A 27,113-nucleotide genomic window follows, 5' to 3' on the forward strand; every position below is an offset into this window, starting at 1 on the left:
ACCTGGCCTGCAACCCAGGCATGTGCCCTGACTGGGAATCAAACTGGCCACCCTTTGGTTCACAGGCCACACTCAGTCCACTGAGCCACACGAGCCAGGGCCATTATGTGATATTTTCCAAAGATGAGCCATATATTACAATTCGATGTCCTATCTTTCATAACTGTTTGTTTCCCCTGGTTTATAATTACTTATTTTTGTTTGTTTGCTTGGTTTTGCATGCATTCTATCATTGCAGATTAATCAAACTCTTCCTAGAAACAAAAATCTCATTCTGTTCAAAAGTATCACATAATCTACCATTTGGTCCTTTTCTTAAGAGTCATCCTCTCTAGGTAGGGCCCTCCAACCTTTTGGCGCAGCCCGGACTGGTTATTCTCTAGGCCTGTTGTAGAGCTCTTACCTGACTGTCACACTAGGGATTAATTTTACTTCTCATCTGCTGAATTCCCTTTCCCTAGATCCCATGTCTTCCTCTCTTGGTTTATTTTCTCCTTTTGCTGGAGCACTTCCTACAATAACTTCCTAGAAGGGTGCAAGGGAATTATTTGAAACCTTGCATGTCCAAAAAAATTTTTGTCATCACATTTGACTGCTTATTTGACTGGACACAATTGTTTTTCACAGAACTTTTAGAAGTGTAGTCCATTGCCTTGAACTTCTTGCACTGTTGTTAATCAGTACAACGATGCTCCCACTCCCAGGTTGTTAGAATTGTCTCTTGGTCCCCGGGGTTATGAAAGGACATGACTGACCCGTGGTAAGTCCTTTAATCTGGAACTGTGTCCTTAGGTTTTGAGACATTTTCTTTGCATTTCTTTGTAAGTTTCTCCTCTATTTTCTCTTTTTCTGATATTCCTAGAATTTTGAGGTAGGAACACCTGGACTAATCCTTTGATTTTTCTTGTTTTTGCCTTTCCATCTTTTCCTTCTAACTTCTTAGAGATCACTTCAATTTCTAGACCATTTGAAATGTTCATTTTTATATTTTAATTTCCAAAAATTGTGTTTGTTCTCATATTTCTTTTTCATATTCTTCTGTTGTTTTACGGAATCAGTATCCTCTCAACTCTCTGAGGATATTACAGGTTCATTTGTTTTTATTAGCTCCTTCACTTTTTAATTCCTCTGAACTTTTTATTTATTTAATATATAGGGTCCAGCACAAATAACACACCTTCTTTATTACAAAATCATAAGCATGGAATTCTGTAACATAACAATATTACACTCAAGCACACCAAATGACATTTTGGGTGAAATGTTCAAATTAAACTATTAGTTATTACACCCATATTATTAGCCTACCAACCACACTCAAGCAGGTGTTCCTTCTGCTGGACCCTGAATTTTGATCTCCAGTTTTCAATGTTAGAGGTTTAAACATCTGGCTGTTCTTTCATATTTAAGAGGTAGTAAAAACCCAAAAACAAATAAATGCTAATCAGCTCTGTATGTATGGAGCTTGTCAACTGGTTTGTATGACTTGTCTCCTGGGCAGTCAGTTTTCAGAGAGGGGGACCCTCCAAACTCCTGCCTTAGGCTGATCAGCCTAAGACCTCTCAGAGCCAGTTGAGGGAAGGGGACTGGGAAGGGTCTCACCATGCAGTGTGTAAACTTTCTCTTAATTCCCTTTTCCAGTGGACTTGCAGATGTGCCTGGTGCCTCTGAGTTAGATTCTCTCTAATTCAACATCACTAGGGGTGTGGGAGGCAGGATGGGTGGCAAGTATCTGGTCCTGACAGGGAGAGGAGATTGGGGATCCAGTTGCTCATGTTCAGACTTGCAACCTGTTCTCAGTTCCACTTGACCCGCTACCTTCAGCAGTACCTGAGGCCTCTTGTTTCTCAGCCTTTCCAGGGTTTTGTGGTAAGAACTGGCTTGCCTCCAGGTTTCCTGCTTAGGTCTCCGCTTTCTTGAATCTGCTGAGTCAGCGTCATGCATCTATCTTCCAGCTTCCAAGTTTGCCACTCCCATTTGCCCTCCTCTCCTTTGTCATCTTTATCCCTTCATTTTCATTGTAGTGGCTTTTTTTTTTTTTTTTTTTTTGTAAAGGGCTGGAGGGAACCTGGTACATTCAATTCCCCCACCTTTTAACAGGCAGGCTGCCCTGCCGTGATCCTATTTCCTTTCTTTTTCTTCTCTCCCCCAGAATTTGCCCCCAAGTGTCTTTCCACTTACCACCAGGTTTTTACTTCTAATCAGGAATCCTTTCTTCCCAGGCCCACAGAGTAGGCCACTTCTCTTATACTTCTAAATGAAGCATGAAGACTTCCTGAGGGTTTTCATAGGGTTTTTATTGTTAGTTACTACCAAAAAAAAAAAAAAAGATAGGGGTAAAATCAACAAAGGGAAATTCCCAGTCTTGAGAGCTGGCTATGTGAGGTAGGAATTTCTTTGTTCATAAAATGTACTTTCTACTACAAGGGGTGCATCTTAGTTCTAATATTTTGGGGCTTTCTGAACAATTATATTCACAAGCTCTCTCATACTTTTATAAAACTTCAACATTATCACTGTCTTTCTAGGTGGAGGCTGAAGCTTTATAAGTCCATCCTCATACAAACATCTGAGTATTCATGGGATACTGTTAGTATTCATGGGATAGTATGAATGCTTTAAACAGAAAATAACTTTGAAATGGTTCAAAGCATTTTAATCACTAATTTCTGAAAATGTATTTTAAATAGCCTCAAACAAAAGTGCCACACTCACATTCAATTACATTGTCCCTGTTTACATTGCAGTCAGTTCTCCCTCTAAAACATCACGTTGCAGCAGTGCCTGTCTCTGCCGCTACTCTAACTTGGTAAGGCTGTTCTAACTTGGTAAGGCTATTCTAACTTGGTAAGGCTATTCTAACTTGGTAAGGGTATTCTAACTTGGTAAGGCTATTCTAACTTGGTAAGGGTATTCTAACTTGGTAAGGCTATTCTAACTTGGTAAGGGTATTCTAACTTGGTAAGGCAGTTCTAACTTGGTAAGGCTATTCTAACTTGGTAAGGCTATTCTAACTTGGTAAGGCTGTTCTAACTTGGTAAGGGTATTCTAACTTGGTAAGGCTATTCTAACTTGGTAAGGCTGTTCTAACTTGGTAAGGCTATTCTAACTTGGTAAGGCTATTCTAACTTGGTAAGGCAATTCTAACTTGGTAAGGCTATTCTAACTTGGTAAGGGTACCTACCATCTGTAACGGCTGAGGTCACCGACACTGCCCTCCAGGTGGGATCAGCAGTATAATCTCCCTCTACTTTTACTGAAATCAACACTTTTCTCCAATAGCTTTGCACACATGATCTCATTTAATGTTCATCACACCTCTAGAGGAAACACTGAGCTTAGAAACCCAAGAACATTTGAAATTAATGGTACAGGAACAGTTGGGGTTATTTCAAAGACACAGTTTGAAGGGAAAAGGCAAAAGCTGTAAAGACTCTTGACCCCAAATATTTTTTCTCAGGTGCTTTCTTTGCCTCCGTAAGACTGGACACTTTAACTTCCCTTCAGACATCAAAGGACTTGGCCTGGTCTGTCGTCTCCCGAGTCATCTATTATCTGCTAGTCGGTTACTATGGCTTCATACAGGTGAGTCAGAAATGTTAGAATGTTAGATCTAAGAGAGTCTCAAGCTTGCACAGTGAGCGGCACAATGTGCTATTGCTTGAATTATAGCTATGACTGGTCCTTTCCAGAAGTTTGACTTCAGTTAAAGACTAACTGGTTTTGTACAAAGTAGCTCTTTCAATTTTCAAGAGTCAAAGAATTAAGTCTGTAGAAAGAGTATTATTTTTTGTACAGTTGTATGACCCCTAAATAGGACAGTAGCTGTAGAAAGAGTATTATTTTCTGTACAGTTGTATGACCCCTAAATAGGGCAATAGCAAGAGATTGAAAGTATGATGAACAGAGCAAGCATTCAAACATACAGATCCCTATACTCAAAATATGTTCTAAGCCTGTTTTATTTTCTTTTTTTTAAAAACTTTCAGATGATAATTAATTTAGAAGCTTTTTTAAGCTTAAGCAACAAGAAAAATGACTACCCAATGAAAGTTGTATTAGAGAAAGGCAACTTTTTAGTAAGTAGCAGCTCTGAGTGACTCCAGAGCAGAACCAAGACCACAACCTACTGTGTCCAGGTTAGATCTGACAAGTCCCCGGCTGAGTGCTTTGCCAGTGCTCCTAACACTCCATTGGGGAGAGACGTAGCTAGTCTTGCAAGCAGTGGTGACTGTGGTGTCTGTCTAGGGTTGCCGGCTGAAACAGCAGAGATGGAGGTTCTTCACAAGGAAAAAAAACCATTCTGGACATGAGCATAATCCTTATTACCATTGCCATCTTGGTGCTTGACATGCTTATTTCCCTTCATAAGAAAAACATGGCACAATACCACCATAACCGTGACAGGTCAGAGGGGGCCTGAGAAGCACAAGATATTCCTCCTCCTCAATGTCCGGTTTCCTGCTTACACACAAGTGGTCTCTCAAACTCCCCCTCCTCTGCCACTGCTCTACCAAATCTGTATTTTTGTATGTTCACAGCAGAGAAAACAATTGACTAGAAGCTTATACTGCTAATTAGGTTGAAAAGCTCTTCAGCCTTTCACATAGCAAGGGCCTGGATTGGTCATTATTTTGCACCCTGGCCAAGAAATAAAACCTAAGGCATGACAAATGATCATTCTTTAAATAAAACCACAACACATAGTACATATTAAAGTCCAAATTGGGCTGCTGTCTGGGTAGGAACATTCATCCACACCGAGACATTCTGGTGCCCTTGGGCCTCATTCTCTCGTCTTTCTCATGTGGAAGAGCATCTATGTCCCAGATCAAGTATTGCCATTTGGTGCTTCTCTAACATTTCAGTGGTCAACAGCCTGGGCCACTGATCTGTGTAAGACTGAGGCAATGTCCCAGGAAGACCTATGAGAGTTGTTAATGCAGGGACAGTGGGTCTGTGCAGTTTGCCTGATGCTGGCAGCTGAGGTCCTGCCTGCTGTGTGGCATTGCCTTGGTCTTAGACACAAAAAGAATCATGACTGAATGCCAACATGCTCACACCAATGGAGGTCTATCCCAATAACCTAGCTGCTGCAATATGGAATTATGAATGCATCTCTCAAATAACAAAACCTAAACAAATAAAAAAACAATTTCTAATTGGTAACACCCCTTGCCTCTAGTTTACTATTTCTACCCTCAGTACTGTTAAACATATTAGAGGATCAATTATCTACTGCCAGAGAACAATATAGGATTAGTGTTACGGAAAACAGATTAGCATAATGGCACATCTCAGGTCAACTCATGTCCTTTCCAGAGAGATTTAACTCAAACCAGAACCAGAGCAGTAGAGGAGACTGGCCTTAATTTTCAGCATGAAATTGGGAGTAAAGAAATCTAGAGGTCACATTTTGAGTTTTCTTCACAACACCCCCCCCCTTTTTTTTATATTTTATTTATTCTTAGAGGGGAAGGAAGGGAGAGAAACATCGGTCAGTTGCCTCTCACACACCTCCAACTGAGGACCCAGTCAGGTCCACAACACAGGCACGTGCCCTAACGGGAATCAAACCAGTGACTTTGAGTTCCCAGCTCAGCACGCAATCCACTGAGCCACATCAGCCAGGGCCAAATATGTTTCTTTTTCCACTGCTGTCATATCCACAAATAACAGGACGCCACACTAGAAAGTTCCTACAAGCATCTTGCAAAATAGGACTCACAGAACTGCTGCACCTTTGGCAGCAGGAACACTGGAGAAACTGACATCACAGGAATTGATGATGGCATACACTTCGTGTTGAATAACTGTCAGCCTTCCTTGGTACAGGTTCATCAACTTCTACGAGGCAGTAAAAGTGAACTCAGCTGTCATTCACCTCAGGGGCTTCCTGCTTCTGTTGGCAACTGTTCGGCTATGGAACCTGCTGCATCATAACCCCAGGTTGCAGGTCATTGGTAGAACACTCAGCAAAGCCTGGGATGAGATGGTGGGCTTCATGCTGGTCATCCTGATCCTGCTGACAGGCTATGTCATTGCGGTAAGCCCCCGTTTCAGTGTCTGTCTTTTCCTAAGTGCTGTGGTCTTGGAATCACGAAGCAAAAGGCCACTATATGGAAAGTCATCCGTTCAAGTTGGCAATGAATTTTGGAAAAAATGTAGTGGAGTAAGAAAGCAGGTTTTAGTTGGAGATCCACACTTAATTAGCAGTATGACTTAAACTCATATTGGGTTGGCCAAAAAGTTCGTTTGTCTTTTTCCGTGAGATGGCTCTAGTGACACTTAGTTGTCTTTAACTTCATTTGAAACAATTTTGTTACTGTATTATGACAGCTGTCATATCAGCATGCATTTTTTTAACTTATCAAAATAGGTGAATTAAGAAAATATGCAACATTTTTGGCATATTATTCTCTATTTCAAGAAAAGTAAAAATGCAACTGAAATTTAAAAAAAAAAGATTTGTGCAGCGTATGGAGAAGGTGCTGTGACTGAACGTGTCAAAAATGGTTCACGAAGTTTCGTGTTGGAGCTTTTTCACTGGATGCTCCATGATCGGGTAGACCAGTTGAAGCTTATAGTGATCAAATCAAGACATTAATTGAGAACAATCAACATTATACCACACAAGAGACAGCCAACATACTCAAAATACCCAAATCAATAAAGTAATTGGTGAAAATGAAAACTGTATTTTATGGAAAAAAACGTTAACAGACTTTTTGGCCAACCTATTAATTTGTTTCATCTCTAAAATGGCAATAAAACTTAGCTCTCAGGAATGTAAAGGTCAAATTTACATGAAAATACTGTAATTACAAAGGAATTTTATGTACTTTTTTAGGCATAATTGAAGTGGCCACTAAGGAATTTAACTTCCATTCCCCTGGTTCTGCATTGACCTCATTACCCAGCACCTTGACAGAAGTAACTGCAATAGCCTCCACTGCTCTCCACGCCCTCTGACAGTTTTCTCCTTTCTTTTCAGTTTAACCTGGTGTTTGGATGGAGCATCTCCGAATACCGAACATTCTTCAGCTCAGCAGTGGCTTTTGTTGGTCTCCTGAGAGGAATCTCTCATTACAAGGAGGTGAAAACCTTATCCTGTTTTCCCTACTCTATTTGCTTTAATATACAGGGTGGGGTAAAGTAGGTTTACAGGGAGTACATTAAAGTTTTTTTTTTTTCCATTGACTTTTTGAGAGGGAGTCTCATCAATTTGTTGTTCCACTTATTTATGCATTCATTGGATGATTCTTGTCTGTGCCCCAACTGGGGATCAAACCTGCAACCTTGGCATGTTGGGAAGACACTCTAACCAGCTGAGCTCCCTGGCCAGGACTAGAGTTTATTCTTGTATCATTATTTTCCATAAGAAAACCTGTAAACCTATTGTTGCCTCACCCTGTATCTAACAAAGGGAGCACCGTTCATAAAAGCAGCCCTACTATACCACTGCACATTGGAAAAGGGAGACATTTAGATCCTTTGCCATTCTGGTTTACGGTATATACAGCTTTTGAGTGGTTATTACTTTTAGAAATCTGTCATTTTCTAAACACATAGTCCCACTTCTCTCACTTCGTGTATACTTCATCTTACAGCCAAGGAGATTGGATCTGAAGTACACAATGGAAATGACTTCGAAAAAACTAGGGAGGTACAGTTCCAGAAGAGCTGTGATAGTTCTGTTTAAACTTAACAAATACTCACCTCAGACAGCCTATTATTTTCCTCCAGGAACTACCAACACAAATCCCTTTCTATTCAACATAAAATAAAGTAGGAAACCCAGATGGGGATTTGGGTCCAAAGCACAAGCATATAGATTTGATCATGGAAGGAAAACTGCAAATCAAATTAGTGAAACTGGCAAGATTTTCATCAAGGCTAATTCTGATAATCTAGATTTCAAATGATACTAATGAAAATGGGGAAGTTAACATAGTTTCGAATATGGAAAGTTGCCACTTTCCTGGGTGAACTGTTGTAGTTTTAGCCTCAATCACTATGGGATGAAGTCCTCAGCCCTGGAACACTTTATATACTAAAGAAGTAACGATCAGAATAACATGCTTTTACTAACACCTACTTTGGGTGATTTTTTAAAAGTTTTCTGTTCTAATCATAATTGTACAATGTAAAGGTTGACTAGTTATATTTATTGGGGAAAGAAGTCTTATCACAAACTCAAAGAGATTGCCTAAGCTTGATATAATTAAGCATTTTTAATTAAGTGGATGACAGACTGACTAGGAAATGTTTTGACATGTAGATTTCCATCACAGTGATTAATGAAAGCCAATTGCAAGGGAAAATAACTTCAGTATTGGAGAATCAACATCATTTGTTAAAATAAACACCTAAATTAAGATTGTTATGGAAACCATTCTAGTTAAGTTCTAAATTTTAGAAAGATTTCTTTATGCTGAAAAGAATAGCAAAACTCAGTACTTACCCATTTAAAGGTAACAATGGAAAAAATAATTAAAAGCTGGCTTTCTATGGCTATTTTATTGGAATGATTCCGTGTTTAGAATGTAAGTTTCTTGGAATGGCAGAGATGGTTTTCATTGTCATTTCTGATATCTACTCTTAATATGCTTTGCTACTCCTCGAAGCGCCCATGTTTAGATATACAGGGGTTGGCAAAAGTACATTTACACTTGTTCATAGGGAAAATAATACAATAAACTTGGTTCACATATTCACAACTGTAAACCTACCTTTGCTCGTCCCTGTGTTTTCTGGAATTGCCAAAACTCAAATGGGCTTATTTTTCAGCTCACCTGTTTTCTTCTTGTGAAAGCCCTGGAGGCACCCTTCAAGTCAGACATTCTTGCTCTTCTGTCCACTCAAAAGTATTACTCTCCTTTTTAACAGTTTTGCTTTTCTCCCTAGTTTCCAGCCGACATTTAGTGTTTATATGAATATATCCCAAACATTAGCTAGCATATTAACTTACATTTTTAAAGTAAAAATGAAATTGTCAATTTTAAACTCAAAGTGCTTTATTGCCTTTCCAGATTATTGCTTTATACCCAGTGCTGGGCTCCTTTCTGATCCTCACCAGCGTCATCTTGATGGTACTTGTGATCATTAACCTTTTTGTTTCTGCCATTCTGATGTCCTTCAGCAAAGAAAGAAGGTCTCTTAAGGTAGGTAACTCTGTGGCTTGATAGTTTATATACAGGTTTCTCTTCTCCCACTACCCTAAAGTAGAGCTCATTCCTATGAAAAGTTTCAAAAGCCAAAATGGCATAAAGATGCAATCACCATTAATTTATAGGGAGTTAGTTTTTAAGCTTTCCCAGACCCCTAAAACAACCTACCAAATAATACATCAAACCTGAAACACTACCGTATAGTAAAAGCAGGAATGATGTAATATACAGCTATGTAAAGTAGAAATAACGTACAGTGTAACTTCACAATGTGTATGCCTCCAACAACTCACTGCAAACATTGAACACTACTTCACTTTTTTGCCTTTTTCATAAAAGTGAAAGTCCTCTTTAGACTTCTTTTGGTTAGCAAAAACAGGTACTAACCTGGGTCTTTCCTAAAAGTGAAGTGGCGTAAAGTGGGGAATACCTGTATATAAAAAATATAACATTTTTATACCACTGGAAAAGCTCAACTGTAGCTGCTCTTAAAATTACAGATGCAGAAGATCAGCATATTCCCTTATTAGTCTCCACGGCTCTGCCATCTATTTTCCCAGGAAATCCACTTTTACCAAGACTACATTATGTTCTAGCCACTGGCCTATAAATAGCTGATCCTCAGCTATTAAGCAATGGAGTGTTTCTGCTTCTTAACAGCAAATCACTAAAAGAAACAGTATCTTTACAATGTATGTTTACTTTGACACTTTTTTCCTTCAACATTAGCAACAAATTCATTTTATTTTCTCCTTCTGTCTTCCAACAGAGTTGGAAAGAAGCTGCACTGACAGATATGCTGCTACATAAACTCTCCAGTTTGTTACGAATCCAGTACACCAGTACGCATGTGAGTAAACAGCACTAGGCATTGACACTGAAGTGTTAAAAGATGAACTATAACCCTTTTACCGCCTAGCTAATACCTATCTTTGCACAGTGTAGCTTAGAAAATTTGGTCAATGAGGAATCAAAGTCCCCTTCACTGACAGTTATGTTACGGATCTTGGCACTGTTGGGAAAGGGTTAACACTGCAAAAGTGACACATTAAACTGGCTCTGCTGCCAAAGAGCGAGAAACAGAACCCTCACAATCCATGTTCCAGGACGGTTGTGGGGAATATGAATGAATCAAAGGTGAACTCACTGCAGCTTATTAAAAATGTACAAGCATGGGATCTGGATGATGGCGAGCATTTCCAATACTGTGTGCCTTGCTCTAATTAAATTAGGTCCTGGACCCAAGCCAGAAGCCTCTTCAAAGGCCCAGAAGAGTAACCAAGCAAACTCACAGACGCTATCTGGGCTCACATACAGAGAATACCATGGGCCCCTTACTGCCACAGGCATCTACGTTCCCCAGGAAGCCCAAGGTAAGGTCTGACTTGTGCCCAAGCATGGATCACTTGCTTACAGTATTCTCCCTTAGAGTGCTGGGGGGAAATGGAGACAAATGTCCTTGAACAACAATTAAAAAAAAAGAAAATTCTCCACTAAAATCCACAGCTCATCATTTGATCAAACCGGTGGAGAAAGCAGGGCACAGAATTTTAAACTTTATTATCGGCTACTGAGCTATGAGATACAAACCAATCAAAAATATTAAAGAAAAGCTGCTTGAAACAGGTATATACAGATACACTACACAGAAGCCAAAGTCGTATCTTCCAATCCCAAAGCCATCCCTGTGGAAAAGATGACCTTAGCTAGGGAGCAAAGGAGCATGTTAGTTACAACATAATAATAATCTTGTCCATCAAGGAAAGCAAGAAACAACTACAGCCACATGGGCACCAAAATCTGAGATCAGTTTTTAAAGTTTCTTAAATCATAAAGTTTTCAAATGAAAACAGGAACCCCTCTTCTCCTGTAGGCCTTCCAGCTCACTATTCAAAAGACTTGAATACTTCTATTAAGGCAACTGGAAGCCCACCTTTGCCTTGAATGGTGACTTCTGCCCACTATGTGGCCTGTCCTGCCTCAGTAATGCGATCTAACGGAACATGCAATGGGAAAAACAATAATTTACACAGTGCTGCCCTCTGGTAAAAGTGAAACACAGCACTTAAAGAAAAAGGCCACAAGGGCTCCCTGTAAATCCAGAAGAACTGAGAAAGGCCTTCAACTTTGCAGCTGGATCCAGGTGGACGTTGCCCTGCAGCAAGGAGTAGGAGTGTATATGCCAATGACAGGACCCAGCTCCCAAGAACCATTACAGCAGCTTCCCGAGTCATTTTTTTCTCCCATTCGTCTCAGCCTTTATTCTCACTCACCACAAATGCCTCTGTACAGATGGGTTTATTTCAAAGTCTAGAACCTCATCTCAGGGCTGAGACACTTTCTTAAGTACTCTCTTCCACAGCCCAGCCATCTTGGTCAGCTTTCCCCACAATGCTTGTGGGACAGGCCAGGAGAGCACCTGGGATCATAGTGACCAGAAACAGGTAAGTGTGACGTACAGGAGTCAGCTGGTCTGGCCTCATAGTGTCTCCAGTCATTTGTCTGTTAGGAGCAATAAAGAACTGGCAAGCAGCACAATTTGGTAGAACAGGAAGAGAGCCCAGAGGAAGAGTGTGCTCAGTGATGGTTAAGAGATGAAACAATTTCAAGGAGATTCTTTGTTACAGTGAGAAAGTGCTCAGTCTCAAATCCCATAACTTTGATGTTGCCTGGTTTAAAAGGCCTATGTTTTCTTTTTCAACTCTTCAAATCTCCGGGAAAGATCATCAAAGTCAATGTCCTCAGATGCTGAGGTGTTGGCACCAGCAGACGGTAATGTATCTGGCACAGACGGCAACTCTGGTAGTACAAAGTTGTCATAGGTATCCACAGGTCTGGAAGGGGGCTTTGCAGAGGCTTCTGGCTTAGGTCCAGGACCTAGTTAAATTAGGGCGAGGAGTAGTGTTAGAAATGCCAGAGAAGTGGCTCAGATCCTCAGAGCACATAGTCCCCTTTGGCAGAAACAATCAAAATACAGAAGCAAACACTAATTTTCCTTTTAAATGGTTAATATTTAACTCTATAGGGAAGTACACATAGCATTCATTTAAACAAACTGTCCCCTTTCACAAAGGCCTGCTCCTGTAACAACCAAGTCTGGAGTGGTACCACAATTCTGTTGGGACAAAGCTACTCTTTAAGGCTTTAAGGGGAAAAATTTTTATGAGAAATGTTAATGTCAATCTTACTTGATGTACAATAATAGGATCTGTGTTCTAAGTTTAAAATCACCCACCTACCTCTCTACCGACTATAATGTTCCTACTGTAATGTTTAGGAACAGTGCTTGCCTTTGGGGTGGAGCTGACCGCAAAGGAATATAAGGGAACTTTTCTCAGGCGATAGAAATGTTCTGTATCTTTACCAAGGTAGTGGTTACATTGTGTGTGTGTAGACACATATAATATCAAAATATGTACTTTTGTATATAGATTATATATTTAACATATATATGTTATACAAAAATACAACTGTCTAATCTTAAAAAATATACACCCTCAGGTTTATAGAGTGCTGGTGGTGGTTTATTTTTTGAATGGACAGCTAATTGAGCATGCCTGCTTTTGAAAAGTCATTGAGCTATTCACTTGCAATTTGTGCCTATTTACACCTTTTTAAAATTTCCAGGCACAATGGAAACTAAAGCAGCAGGAACATGAACTTAAGAATAACTGAAAACTAGACATTGTTTCTGGTGTCCTCCTTTTTCAGAGAGATTCTTTGGGGCCAGGGAAGATTTTTTTCTTTTTGGAAGAGGGAAATCCTGAGTTCTATTTCTGCTACACTACATCTGGAGAGAGGACAGGGCATGTGGGTTGAATGTCACAGACAGGAAAACCATCTAATGACAATCAGTAATGAGAAACCAGCAATGGGCTCGGCACTGAGCCTGGAGGATTTCTAACTTACCAACAATCTGTGCAGAAGAGACATTCTTATCAGCATTACTGTCATCAGCCTGAAACACAAAAATTGTTACCAGAGAAGAAAGCAATGGCATCACTGGAGAAACAACTGATATAATATATAAGCCCCTGAACTTCCCAAAAGCTAAGATGCTCGGCAAAAGCAACAGAACCTGCTCCAAAGAAACTGCCCCTCCACTCCTTCTTGATCTTCCCACACAGACAGATACCACACTGAACACAACCACCAAGCGGGGAAAAGAAAAAACCTAGCAACACCGTAACACCTCTTTAAACTGATACCTTCACCTTTCACACACAGAGAGAACACTACACCACTGACTTCATCTCCAGGGACTAAGTCTTCAAATACTGATGAAAATCATCTACCTCATTTCTAGAAACAGTTTTGGGCAATGCTTCAATGCATGCAAGACCAAAACAAAAACTCAGGCCCAATGTAAAAACCAAAGGAAAGAATACGAAGCAAGCTTGGGAACAGGAGACTCAGCCTAGATGAATCATTTCCACAACAAATGCCATCAATTTGTTTTCCAAGTAATGTGTCAACTGGAAACAGCTCTAAAAACGCACATACTAGCTGAGCAAATGGCACTGGCAGTAAAAAAGTCATCTAATTCTAAACCAAAGCTGCTACAACCACCTACAGTTCAAGGAGCATTACCATAATAGCAAGTTTTACCTATAAGACTAAAAAGTAAAATTAATATTATAGGCTGAAACTTACTAACTGGACACTTCTAAGTAAGACAAAAATCTGGTCACTATTCTCTTACACCGTATTGAGAATTTATAAAACTGGTAGTTTGATTATTACAATATTCTAGCACCAAGACTGTATCAGCTTCAAGTAATTCTCTACAGTCAACCAGTCTTTTTTTTTAAGTGCCCTGCTAGAGGCTTCTAAGAGATCTGCAGCTCCCTCCTGATTACTGGCTGAATTGCAGACAAAGCATTGCCACCAATGATGCTGCTGCCACCACCACACCCCACTTCCAGGGTAAGGTAAAGCAACACAAGAATCCAAAGCAAGAGCAATGCTGGTACTAGGAGTTGATCAAAACTTTGCCTTCCCTGTGGCCATTATTTTGCTCTCTTCATGGGATTCACTCTTCTGCTGCTTATAAAAGAGGCTCAGGCACTTACAGATTCATACGATGGGGGAACTGCTGGTATCTGAGGTGGATGAATATTGGGAAAGGCCTGAAAAGCCCCCATTGGCAATCCATTGAAATCCGACTGCAAAGAGGAGAAAGGCAACATCAGAGACACTGCCCCTAATTAGCAATTTCTCAGGTTTGTGATATATATATATACATACACATAGGAGGTCTTCAAATAATATCATTTCATTATAACGTTAAATAAGGAATGTAACTCTTGTTTCTATCATTTAGCCTATGGTAAAACCTAGTTTCATAATACATCATTTCACTTAAAGTCACAGAAATATCAATGACATTAAATGAGAATGTAATATATACATATATCAATATACATACTACTCAAGAGCGCAAAAGAAAAGCCCAAAATACCACATCATCAGGATTCTAGATTTTTAAAGATCTGTAACCAAATTACTAAATCAATTGTTTAGGGAAGATTATTACATTTTATTAGCAATTACCTTCAACATCTTGTCTACAACATAGGTTTTTCTACTTGGTAATAAATAATTGTGTTCATTTTTGGAAAAAGCTACTAGTACAGCTGCAACAGGTCCCAAATATGTTCAGTGAAAAAAACCATGAATGTGAGTTTTTCTAGCACTACCTCTCCAGATTTTCCCACTGCACTACCTACAGCTGAACCAAAAGACTTTCTCTAAATCCCAACATTTTTTCCACAATATATGATTATTAAGCTAATACCAAATGCTCTTACTGTTAAATCCTCTTGACAACCTAAAATTCCTGAATGTTTTCAGAGCCAACTTGTCACCTTCTGTTACATTTTCTAGAGCTTACCCCACATGTATTTGTATGTATACTTACTGGTCCCTTTGGAAGAGGGTAGGAGAAAGGAGTACTTGGAGAGGGCATGGGCATGGGCATGGGCATTGGCACTGCTCCATCAGGTCCACCAACTGGGGCTGTGAACCCACCCCCTCCTCCTCCTCTTCCAGAGCCCCCTTTCTTCACATCATCTGTGAATCCAACATCAATAAGATCTGTCTCTACTCCAGGGGGAGCCTCTGCCTGAGAAAAAGAGAGAAATCCACATCATTAGCCCACATCATAGGCTAGGTTCCCAGGGAACACAATTGGAGATGGAGATTAGCATGATGGAAGTTTACCGGGGAGGTCTCTTGGGATAATGACCTGTAAGAAAGTGAAGAAGCAGGGAGGGAGGGGTAAAGGAAGGAGCTGGGCTGTCACAAGGTCACAGGCTTCAGCCAGCTAGCTCTGGAGCTAGCTAGGTAGGATGAGCCTATAGCAGATGTCCCCAACTGGGTCAAAGGGGAAGTGTCTCTGAATCCCTGCACCGACCAGTTATCGAATACAAGCCACCCTCAGGAAAGACTTTGGGTAGGGAAGCTCTTTCTTCTGAGGGCCATTGCTGGAGAAGCACTCAGCTTTGTACGAGACCCCAATCACCAATAATCTCGAGAGATGGGAATAAATGTTTCTGTTCTGAAGTGAGTGTGTATATTTGGGGTGAGGGTTGTCTAAGTAGCATACCAAAGCATCTACTATACTCATTGACCTTAACTGATGAATAATTGTATTTGCATATTTACCCTCCTTACACTGTAAGCCTCTTCAGGACATGGACCTTGTTTTCATGTGTCTCTGCATTCTCAGCTTTCTGTGTATTGTGTGGCATGTCACAGTTACCCAATGAACATTTCAGGATTTGTTCTGGGTCTTGGGGCATTTCTCAATACCCACAGGATGATTCATAATTCCTTGATCTTCATCAAAAAGCAGCAATGCCTTGGCCGGGTAGCTCAATTGGTTAGAGCATCATCCCGATATTCCAAGGTCACAGGTCTGATCCCTGGTCAGGGCACATACAAGAATCAACCAATGAATGCATAAATAAGTGGAACAAAAAAATCAATGTCTCTCTCCCCCCCCTCTCCCCTTACTACCTTCCTCTCTCTCAAATCAACAAATTTAAAAGTATATATTAAAACAAAAACAGTAATAATACTATTTTGAAGTTTGTACCTTTTCAAAGCACTTTCAGGCATTTGTTTTATCTGATCCTTAAGTAGTCTAAGATATGTAGGCACAATTATTTTTATCCAAAAAGGCAACGGCTTAAACTTTCACATACAAACTGTAGTGCAAATAATATGCTTATAAAGAAAGTGATATCTAGAGATACGCTTTTCTGTGTACTCTGAAAGACTCTAAACTTACCATGACCACGGAGTCAGGTTCATAGGGCACATTGTAGTTCTTGGCAATTTCAATCAGGTATCTCTCTACCAGGATTTTAGGTGGAGCTTCCACGCTCAGTTTGTGCATTAGCTGTAATTAGAAGACCCAGGATTAAGATGCATCTATACCAACCAGCCTAAGCCTAGCATATCTCATTTTTAAATTTTGTTCCTCTCATTTTATAGGTAAAACTAAGGCAACAATTAATTATTTTTTTTCCAGCTGCGAGGTACATCACAAGACCCATGTCATTCTGACAATTTCTGGTTACATATGACAGAGGTGTTGGTGAAAGGCTGATACTGCTGCCTTTTACATCTGAATCCATTCACCCTTCTCCCAACCTCACTTCTACCTCCACAAATTACAAGGGGCACAAAGAAGAGAGGCGAATAAGAAATGACACAGGACATTAGCCTCACAAATCAGAGGTATAGGGTCAAGGTAATGAGTTGACTGCATTGCCTACCAGAGAGCCTTTTCCCCACCCTCACTATGACATGTGCGTAGACTCACCCTACCATACAGTGGTACCCACTAGAGCACTGCAGGCCATAAATCAACCTGCCCCCACCCTGCCCACCGCTTCATGTTTAACAAGTATCTTTGTTACCCTGTCATTCACAGTTCCAATCTGGTTGGTCCTACATAACTTGCCATATTCCTTGCTATACTTGGCACAGAGCTGATCAGCAACCTACAGGAAAAAAAAAAGAGCAGTAAATAAAAGTGGAAACCATTTCTCTAGACTGCTTCAAGTTCCCTCCTATCAACGGTAAACAGGCTTCTATTATAGGGTATCCAAAAAAACTGGGGTCTGTAAAATCTAAAGGGGCACGTACTAATTCATTTAGTTATTTGTTTATGCATCCATCCACTAAGCTGCTACTATGTGCAAAACTATAATAAGCATGATATACTATAAACATGATCAAAAAACCAGACAATGTTTCCACTCTTAGAGAGTCTTACACTCTGGTGAAAACAGCCATTACTCAATCACACAGGTAAAGGTACAAATGCATCTGTATTAAGTGCTACCAAGGGAAAGTACACCAAACTATAAATAGCTTATGACAGTAGAATCAGATCCGATGATTAAGAAAAAAAAAAAAAAAGCCCTGACCACTGTGGCTCAGTTGGTTGGAGCATCATCCTTCAAACTGAAAAGTTACCAACTCAATTCCCAGTAAGGTCACATGCCTGGGTTATGGGTTCAGTCCCAGGTCAGGGCATGTATGAGAGGCAACCGATGGATGAGAGGCAACCGATGGATGTTTCTCTCCCTCTCTCCCTCCCCCCCTCTCTAAAAATAAACCTTAAAAAAAAAAGGTAACTGGGTGTGCACACACAATATAGACATATTATAGATGTGTATACTTCAAACTCTTATGTTATTAACAATGCCACCCCAATAAATTAAAAAAGTCAGGTAAGGCTTCCAGAAGAAAGCTGTGCTTCACTAAGATACAAAGGATGATTAGCAGTTAACTAAACAAGGGAAGGCGGGGCATCCCAGGAAGAGAAAACAACATGTACAAATGCCTCAGGTGGAAAAGCAGGGCCAATCCTCATTCCAAAATAAGGACAATGAGCCTCTAGTGCAGAGCCTGAGGGAGGAATGTGGTAGGAAATGAAGAAAGGCAACTGGGGCCAGACAATGCAGGGCTATGCAGGCCATATTAGAAGTTCTGTTTTTCTCATAAGCACAATGTAAAGATACTAAAGGGCTTTAAAACAAGGCATAGTGACAGGATCCCATCAGTGTTTTGAATAGAACCTCAGTTGTTCTGATGGAATGGTGAACAGAATAAAGAAAACCAAAGCAGGTATAGGAAGAGCATTCAAGAAGTTGTTGTAACAGTCCAGGCAGGAGATAACAGTGGCACTGGACCAGTGTGGTCCCAAAACCTGGGAGCTCAGTGAGGGGACCCTCACTGTCCAAAATGTAGACTTCCAGGGATACCTGGTAACTTAATCAGTTTGTCATTTGTCTTTTGATAACGATCTTTGTTATGTATTGTATTATGTAAGATTTTTAAGTATTTGTTTATATTAACTTACCACTGTTTATGGCTTTTCGGTTTTGTGGTATATATATTTTTTTAAATCTGCATGGTTTTCTTCAAGTTTTTATGGTTTTATTATTTAAAAAACATGTAAATCTTTTCCATTTGGAATCGATTTTGCTATAAAGCAGCAGCATAGGAGAAGCTAAAAACGACCCTGAGGTTAAAACTATGTAAGAAGCAGTTGCCCTACTCTCCCCTTCCTCTACCCACAAAATACGGCCTGTTCTCTCTGCCCTATCAGAACACAGGTTTACTCTCTGGGGAGGTTAAACTAAAGGGACTCTGGACTCCAAGCACAGCAGAGATACTTACTGACAACAGAAGAATTAAGTGTAGGTCTTCTTCAAGAAAAGAATGAGACCTTTGGCTTCCTTCTCTCCTGGGCTCTCAGAAATGCTGACCCAGCTTATACCTTCCAGGTGTAGGATTCCTCTCTGAGGAAAATGACCAACCCAAGGAGAGAAAACTAGTTCTTGAAAGTCTGGCGTTCCCTCAAAGGGCCTAGTCAGATCATTCAACAATGAAGGCATCTGACAATAAGCCCCACCCAGGCACACAAAAGGTTCCAATCTGCTTTTTAGTATCTTACTCATAAACATAAACCAACAGCCAAGAATCACCAAAACTTTGAGAAAAGCCTCTACTACAAAATAGTCTAAATCTGCCCTGGTCGGATGGCTCAGTTGGTTGGAGTATTGTCCTGTACATTAAAAGGTTGCAGGTTGGAACCCCAATTAGGACATGTTTGGGAGGCAACTGATTGACATTTCTCTCTCACATCAATGTTTCCCTCCTCTCTCTCTCCCTCCCCCGTTCCTTTCTCTAAAATCAATAAATATATCCTGAGATGGTTAAAAAATAAATTTTAAAAATAGTCTAAATCTATGAAATAGAAGAAACATTATAGAAACAAAAATTAAAAAGAAACTATAATATTCTTGGCAAGTTAGAAGACATTGCAGCCATGAAACAAAACAACAGATTATAAAAAAGGATTCAAAAAACTAAAAAGAGCTCTTAAAAAATAAAAACAGAAGAGAAGGAAATCTCAAAAGTTGGGTTGGGAGATAAGACTGAGATAATCTCCAAAAAGATAAACAAATACACAAGGACAAAGAAAGAAAATAAGGAGAGAAAATAACTGAACTGTTTTCAACTGAGTCAATACCATATCTATGTGTGGCAGGCAATTTTTTAGCCAACGCCCATCTCTTCTGCTAGACTCTAAGCTACAAGTATAGGGCTGGTATCCTACTTTGCTCACCACCATATCCTCAGTGCCTACCTAGCTCTCACATCTGCTCAATAAATATTTGTGTAATGAATGAAGTAAAACCATCTAAAATAGTTATTTTAACTTTACTGGTTTACAGTTGTATAAGAACTTTTCTATTTGTACATACCTAAATAACATTTGTCAAAACAAAAAATAAATGGTGCCACTTTAACATGGAACCTGAGCTCCCAATGCCTGGGGAACTGCTTTGCATGTCTTATTCCTCAAATCTCTGGAACGTTAAAACAGGGCAAAATAACCTTTGGGCTGGGCCTAGGGCAACAGTGTGTCCCAAAGAACTGTTTGCCAAGGTAACAAGAAACCACTAAAGTGAAAATTAAAAACATTAGTTAGAATTAACATTACCATTATCTGCCTCAATAGAAATGCCTTCCTTTTATTGATGTAATCGGTCCACTTTCCCTTCCCATAAATAGCCATTGCCTTTGTCTCCTAATGGAAACACTATTTGGGCTTCTGCCTAAAGCTGTGAGTCCCCAGTAGCTGTTTTTAGTGATCTGAAGTAAATGCTTATTGCCTCTCACTCTGAAAGGCCCTTTGCTCCTTCAAAAAATTACTCAAGATTGCAAAACACTTTTTTATTCTATGATATAAGAGGCCTGAAAAGGAGGAAGCCTGTGTCAAAGGCAGCATGAGAAGAGTACAAAATACCTGCTTACATTAGCAGAAAAGACTTACGTTAACCAACCTTTCTAACAATATGAAAAACTACAGACATCACTGAAACTAGTCATACTCACTATTTTCAACTCAGCCACTTCTGACTGGAGTCGAGGAGCAGCCCAGATAAGCGTAGACACAGATTCAGCCAGACCAGAATCTAGCTCCCTAATTAAGGAAAAAAATTAATAAAATTTAACATTGTTTACAACAAACCAACAACCCTAACATTTTTATGATATACCAGATAGCCTCTAAAGCTATTTTACAATCTCATTAAATTTTCAATAACTCTGAACTTCTAGCCATTTTCATCATACTATTTTACTTCTGCAAAAACTCAAACTAAATGATGCACTCAATGTCACAGTCAGAAAATGGTCCAGCCAAGACTCACTCAGACTTAGACTTCTTGAGTTCAGCTTCTATATTTTCTTTTCAACAGTTGTCTACATTGGATTCAGGCCTTCAAGCAAATAGTAGGAAAAAGGTCCTTGGGTATGTGAAATAGTCCCTTGGTGCTAGCCTCCTACATGTAGCAAGTCTAATATTACTCCTTCCTCAAATTCCATAGGTGATTTTATTCAGGTCTTTGATCAAAATAACTCATTTCATTAAGGTAAGTTCTAAAGATCTGCTGAACAACGCTGTACCTATAATTAACAATACTGTATTGTTCACTTAAAAGTTTTAAGAGGGTATACACATCTCATGTTGTGTTCTTACCAAAAAAAGAAGACGAGGAGGAGGGGATGTTTATTGCCTTGACTGTGTTATTTGTATACACATGTATGCACATATTCAAACTCATCAAAAACTATGCATTAATTATGTGTAGTTTTTCTATATCAATTATATATCAAGTTAAAAAGAGAGAGACAGACACACACACACACAAATCTTACTTCATAGACTGAATGAGGCCAAACCGGGCCAGCAGCAGGTCACAATACAGCTCCAGGATCTCCATGGCCTCCACGAGGTAGTCTTCCCGTATAATGTGCTCCACTCGGATCCGAGCTCGCTCATCTTTCCCAGCAGCCAGATAGTCAGCAATCTCTTTCCTTGCTTTCTGGGCCAGTTCCGCTATGGCACAAATCCCACTCTAGTCACATAGTAGTAGTACACTGGGCCATGGCCTGCAGGCGACCTCCACCACAGAGACAAGGGGGTGTTCTATTATGTCCTCCCTAGCTCACTCTCCCTTAGCAAATCTAGTCTAGAACTTGCTATTTAGTCTAGGTGAGAATATTATTTGTGAAGCCAGACATTTCAGGAGTCATGCTACCTATTTCATATTAACAGAGTAAGTCCTTTCCCTGCAACAAAGTGATTCAATCTAAACAGATGTATCCTAAGTTTAAAAATAGGATCCCTAAGACTTCATAGCACCAACGTGAAAGAGCCAATATTGGAGTGCTAGGATCCAGTGATGTACTTGGGGGGAGAAAAATAAAAGGCAATCATCTATTACTCACTTTTTTTTTTCTCCAATAGTTTAAGACGGTTTATGACTAATCTCAAATTGACTCGTAAGCGCTCAGCTTTAAATCCAGAGCCCAGCATGCTGTGCTGTTCCTCCTGGAAAAAAATAAGAAGCACAGTAACTATTTTGACTATTTTCAAATTAAAATTAGGTCAGCAACTAACAGCAGTTACAGGATGGATTATTTGACACTATAAACCAGAGTACTTTTCCTAATACAGACAAGTGACATGATCTGATTCTCATTTTTAAAAGATCTTTTTGGCCCTGGCCAGTGTGGCTCAGGTGGATGGAGTGTCATCCCGTAAACCAAAAGGCTGCAGGTTCAATTCCAGGTCAGGGCACATGCCTGGGCTATAGGTCCAGTCCCCAATCAGGGTGCATGGGAGAGGCAACCAATCGATGTTTCTCTCCCTCTCTCTCCCTAAAAACAATGAGAAAAATGTCCTCAGGTGAGGAAAAAATTAAAAAAAATATAAAAGATCTTTTTGGCTGTTGTGTGGAGAACTGATTGGGGGAGGATAATAATGGAAGCTAGAGGACAAGGGAAGCTATTACTATATTCCAGACAACAGATGGAAGCAGCTTAGACTGCAGTACATGGCAGAAGTGCTTAGATCTGAGATCTGTTTGGAAGGCCAAGCTGAAAGAAATTGCTGACAGATGAAATGAGTATCCATTTATTGGTGTAGGAGTGGGAAGCAGGAAGGTCTGCTTCTCCCAAAAACCTCATCTTAAAACAAAGCTTTTCTTCTAAGATCAGGAAGAAGAAAATAATACCAACTGTCACAACTGTTATTCAACACAGTACTAGCCAGAGCACTCAAGCAAGAGAAATAAATAAAAGGCATCCAAATTGGGAATGAATAAGTAAAATTGTCACTTTTTGCAGATGACATGATTATATATACAGAAAACCCTAAAGATCACACCAAAAAACTATCAGAAATAAACAGAGTAAAGCTGCAGGATACAAAAATCAATGTATAAAAATCCCTTGTGTTCCTATATATTAACAATGAAATATCAGAAAAAGAAAACAATTCCATTTGCAATTGCAACAAAAAGGATAAAATTACTAGGAATAAATTTAATAAAGGAAGTGAAGAATCTATACACTGAGAACAAGACAATACTGAAGGAAAATGATGAAGACACAAATAAATTGAAAGATATTTCTTGCCCTTAGATTGGAAGAATCAGCACAGGTAGAATGGCCATATTACCTAACGCAATGTACAGATTTAATGCTGCTCCCAACAAAATCCCAAAAGCGTTAAAAAAATATATATCAAATTTGTATGGAGCCACGAAAAAGCCCAAACAGCACAAAAGAACAAAGCCAGAGGTATTATTGCACTCCCTGACTTCAAATTATACTACAAACTGCAATAATCAAAACAGCATGGTACTGGCAGAAAAACAGACTCACAGAGCAATAGAAAATAACTGAGAGCCCAAATAAACTCACACATATATGGGCAACTAATTTTCAACAAAGAAACCAAAAACACACTAGAGAAAGGAATACCTCTTCAATAAATGGTTTTGGCAAAACCTGAAAACCACATGCAAAAGAATGAAAGTAGACTGTTATTTGACACCACACTCAAAATGGATTAAAGACTTAAATATAAGACTTGAAACAATAAAATCCCTAGAAGAAAACATAGGCACTCAACTTAGAGACCTTGGTCTCAGAGAGGCTTTAGTGAACTTAACCCCAAAGGCAAAGGAAGTAAAAGCCCAAATAAATGAATGGGACTACTTCAAACTAAAAAGCTTCTGAAAAGCAAAACAAACTATCAAAAACCAAAAAGGTAACCAACCAAATGGCAGAAGATTTGTAAACAATACCCCTGAAAAGAGGCTAATTCCAAAATATATAAAGAACTCATACAATTTAACAAGAAAACAATCCTATTAAAAAATGGGCAGGGGAACTGATCAGACACTGTTCCCATGAAGATATACCAGTGGTCAACAGATGTAGGAAAAGATGTCCAACTTCACTAGCTCTAAAGGAAATGAAATTCAAAAACCACAAGATATTTCAATACCACCTCACACCTGTCAGAATGGCTATTATCAATAAGACAAGAAATAACAAGTGCTGAAAAGGACGTGGGTAAAAAGGAACCCTCATACTGGTGGTGAGAGTGTAAACTGATACGGCCACTATGAAAAACAATATAGAGGTCCCTCAAAAAAAAAAAAAAAAAGAATAAAGCTACCATATGACACAGCAATCCCTCTTCTGTGATCTACCCAAAACACTTGAAAACATTTATTCATAAGTATATATACATATACTCCTATGTTCACTTGCAGCATTATTCACAGTAGTCAAAACATAGAATCCTAAGTGTCCTCTGATGAATGAATGGATAAAGAAAATGTGGTACATATATATTGGGTTGGCCAACTTTCTCCGTAAAACAGCTCCAATAGAGCTTAGTTGTGTTCAACTTCATTTGAAACAATTTTGTTAAATTGTATTGTAACAGTTGTCATATCAACTGTGCATTAAAAAAAAACATCAAAATTGGTGAACTTCTGTGTAGCCATTTTAATATTGAAGATGAAAGAAAATATGCAACATTTTGGGTATATTATGCTTTACTATTTCAAGAAACACGAAAATGCAACTGGCCCTGGCTTGTGTGGGTCAGTGGACTGAGTGCCAGCCTCCAAACCAAAGGGTCGCTGGTTTGATTCCCAGTCAAGGCACATGCCTGGGTTGCTGGCCAGGTCCCCCATAGGGGGCGCGCAAGAGGCAACCACACACTGATGCTTCTCTCCCTCTTTCTCCCTCCCTCCCCCTCTCTCTAAAAATAAATAAAATCTTTTAAAAAAATGCAACTGAAACACGAAAACAGATCTGTGCAGCGTGTGGAGAAGGTGCTGTGACAATAAACATGTTAAAAGTGGTTTGCTAAGTTTTGTGCTGGAGATTTTTTACTGGACCATGTTCCACAGACCAGTTGAGGTTGATAACGATCAAGTCGATACATTGAGAACAATCAGTGTTACACCACACTGGAGATAGCCAACATATTCAAAATATCCAAATCAATAAAGTTAGTGGTGAAAAGGAAAAATGTGTGCTTATTTTACAGAAAAAAAACATATGGACCTTTTCAATACAATGGAATACTACTCATCCATAAACACTGCCAGGATAAAACACTGCATCTGCAACAACACAGATGGGCCTTGGAAGTACCATGCTAAGCAAAGTCCGATGGAAAAGAAAAACGTTTTCACTAATATGTGGGATATAAAATAGAATGCAACAAATGAACACATAAAACAAACTCACAGGCAACAGTACGGTGGTTACCAGAGGAGAAAAGCACGTAGGGAAAAGTTGAAGAGGATAAATTAGGTGATAGAAGGTGACTAGACTTTGTGTGGTGAGTACACAATGCAACGCAGATGATATCTTTTAGAACTGCATCCTCGAAACTTATATAATGCTATTAACCAATTTCACCCCAATAAGTTAATTAAAAGTTTAAATATTTCTCATCTTAATTCAAATCCTCCAAGTCTCACCCTTTTGGAAAAAAACTAGTGCCTAGGATCACAGAAAAAGCATTAACACTACACACATGCAAAGAAATAAACAAAGGAATAAAAAGTCCCAAGGGGGAAACAAAAGCTGCTCTATAAAATTCGACCAAAAAAGGCTATTTATACCAAGACTTTCACTGAACAGGAGTGTTACAATCGACAAAACCACTCCCCCCTTCACCCACAAGACTTATGCAAGTGTGTTCAACCTACCGCCTGACACAAAATCGTAAATTTTAATCCGGGCCGCCCAAGAACCAGTCCACAAGGCCACCAGACTCGGAGGCGAACAGACCCTTGCGGACACTCAAGACACAGCCGTCCGGAAGTCTTTCGGGGCCAGAGTAAATGGGGTAGCAGTGTCGCTTTTCGGAGCCGGAGCCCTTTCAACGACAGGGGCCGGGGCCGAGGCGTTTCCGCCCCGCGGAAGTGACACCTCGGGACCGAGAAAACAAAAGGAAAGTGTGACAGCGTCCAGTAACTTGGACCAGTGACCTCCAAGCTGCTCGCGCCCGTGTCACACCCCCGGCCTTCGGCGGCCTCCAACGCCTCAGCCCTTGCGGCCTGACTCCCACAACCACGATCCTTCCCTTTCTCTTCACCTGCTACGTCAGGATGGCTTGAAACCCGGACTAGAGACTTCTATATTTGAGCCGCAGTGCGAAGATGATAGAAAAGACCCTTGACGCTGAGAATGCCACACTCACCCGGCCAAATCCAGGCGTGAAAACAGCAGAGACTGACTCCGGAATCAAGGGTAAGCATCCAAAATGGCGGCTCCCTCGTCCACTGCACCGCAGACGCGGGCGGAGGGATTTGCGGGCCGAGCTCTTCGCGCTCTCCTTTCCAGGGATTGGCTGAGAGTCTGCCGCTCCTGGGACTCGTTCCCGGGACTCACTTCCGATAACCCTCTTCCTCCTCCCTTGGGAACCTGCGCGGTCAGGGACTACTTTCCGCGGCTGAGACTCGGCTGGAGAGCCGCGCAACGTGAATCACCTGCTGGGAGCGTGCCAGTGGACTGGTGCCCTGGGCGCAGGGAGGCTGTCGACAGAGTTCTCCGCCAGAGCCGCGTTCGGGATAGTTCCACTCCCTGGTAAAACCGGTTCCAGTATTGCATGTTACACACCCGTAGTTGTTCCGTGAGATTCGCTCCCTTCTCTCGCTTGACTCCACTGGCCCCGGGGGCTTTACCTCTGAGTCCTGGGCTCTTTCTTCGGGTGGAAAGGTCGAGCAAGTTTGGACCCGTCTCTGACAAGTCACCGCTGTGTATCCGACCCTTCACCCTCCTCCCTTAGTTGCCCACCGTCTCTCCTTCTGCACTGATCATTTAATTCAGTATTACGTCTCCTTAGCACCACATGTTCTGGGAATTTACCTTATCTCTGTATTCAGAAGCAGGTATTTCATTTAGTTGTGTTTTATTTTTTTAACTTGAAAACGGTTCTCCCTATTTAGTGTTGGAAGGGGTTTCCTGGACTCTTTGCTTCTGAAAGGAGGGAATCCTGCTCCCTCCTGTAAAGGCTCCATCTACCGAGAC

General features: G+C 40.3%; 3 protein-coding genes across 8 annotated transcripts in view; 2 read left to right on the top strand and 1 right to left on the bottom strand.

Annotated features, from left to right (window-relative positions):
* Window positions 1-11,114, top strand: part of PKD1L3 (polycystin 1 like 3, transient receptor potential channel interacting) — a 60,251-nt gene extending 49,137 nt beyond the window's left edge. Inside the window, 9 exon segments of the mRNA XM_071219943.1 lie at window positions 3,461-3,585; window positions 4,249-4,299; window positions 4,301-4,407; window positions 5,836-6,046; window positions 6,995-7,096; window positions 9,033-9,164; window positions 9,940-10,024; window positions 10,421-10,543; window positions 11,044-11,114. Of these exon segments, the coding sequence (XP_071076044.1) occupies window positions 3,461-3,585; window positions 4,249-4,299; window positions 4,301-4,407; window positions 5,836-6,046; window positions 6,995-7,096; window positions 9,033-9,164; window positions 9,940-10,024; window positions 10,421-10,543; window positions 11,044-11,114 (1,007 nt within the window).
* Window positions 10,712-26,420, bottom strand: IST1 (IST1 factor associated with ESCRT-III). 3 transcript variants are annotated; one of them, XM_024556128.3, is made up of 10 exons: window positions 26,284-26,420; window positions 21,993-22,095; window positions 21,420-21,600; window positions 20,595-20,682; window positions 17,099-17,182; window positions 16,465-16,575; window positions 15,091-15,294; window positions 14,243-14,335; window positions 13,080-13,128; window positions 10,712-12,047 (listed from the first exon to the last, which is right to left on the bottom strand). In XM_024556128.3, the coding sequence occupies exons 2-10, from the start codon at window positions 22,078-22,080 to the stop codon at window positions 11,854-11,856; spliced, it is 1,092 nt and encodes a 363-aa protein (XP_024411896.2). In that variant the 5' UTR covers window positions 22,081-22,095; window positions 26,284-26,420; the 3' UTR covers window positions 10,712-11,853. The 3 variants fall into 3 exon arrangements, with proteins under 3 accessions (XP_024411896.2, XP_045047952.2, XP_045047953.2); XM_045192017.3 differs by lacking the exon at window positions 26,284-26,420 and adding an exon at window positions 26,179-26,260; XM_045192018.3 differs by lacking the exon at window positions 26,284-26,420 and adding an exon at window positions 25,790-26,145.
* The window catches only part of ZNF821 (zinc finger protein 821), a 29,231-nt gene continuing 28,314 nt past the window's right edge, over window positions 26,197-27,113 (top strand). For 2 of the 4 annotated variants that reach the window (XM_045192012.2, XM_053914415.1), the window contains exons 1-2: window positions 26,197-26,333; window positions 26,427-26,669. The gene's annotated coding sequence lies outside the window, so the exon portion shown is untranslated. The remainder of the gene's footprint in view (window positions 26,334-26,426; window positions 26,670-27,113) is intronic. The other 2 variants (XM_045192013.2, XM_053914413.1) reach the window with 2 other exon arrangements.

This window comes from Desmodus rotundus, chromosome 12 (assembly GCF_022682495.2).
Source record: "Desmodus rotundus isolate HL8 chromosome 12, HLdesRot8A.1, whole genome shotgun sequence".
Taxonomy (NCBI): Eukaryota; Metazoa; Chordata; class Mammalia; order Chiroptera; family Phyllostomidae; genus Desmodus; species Desmodus rotundus.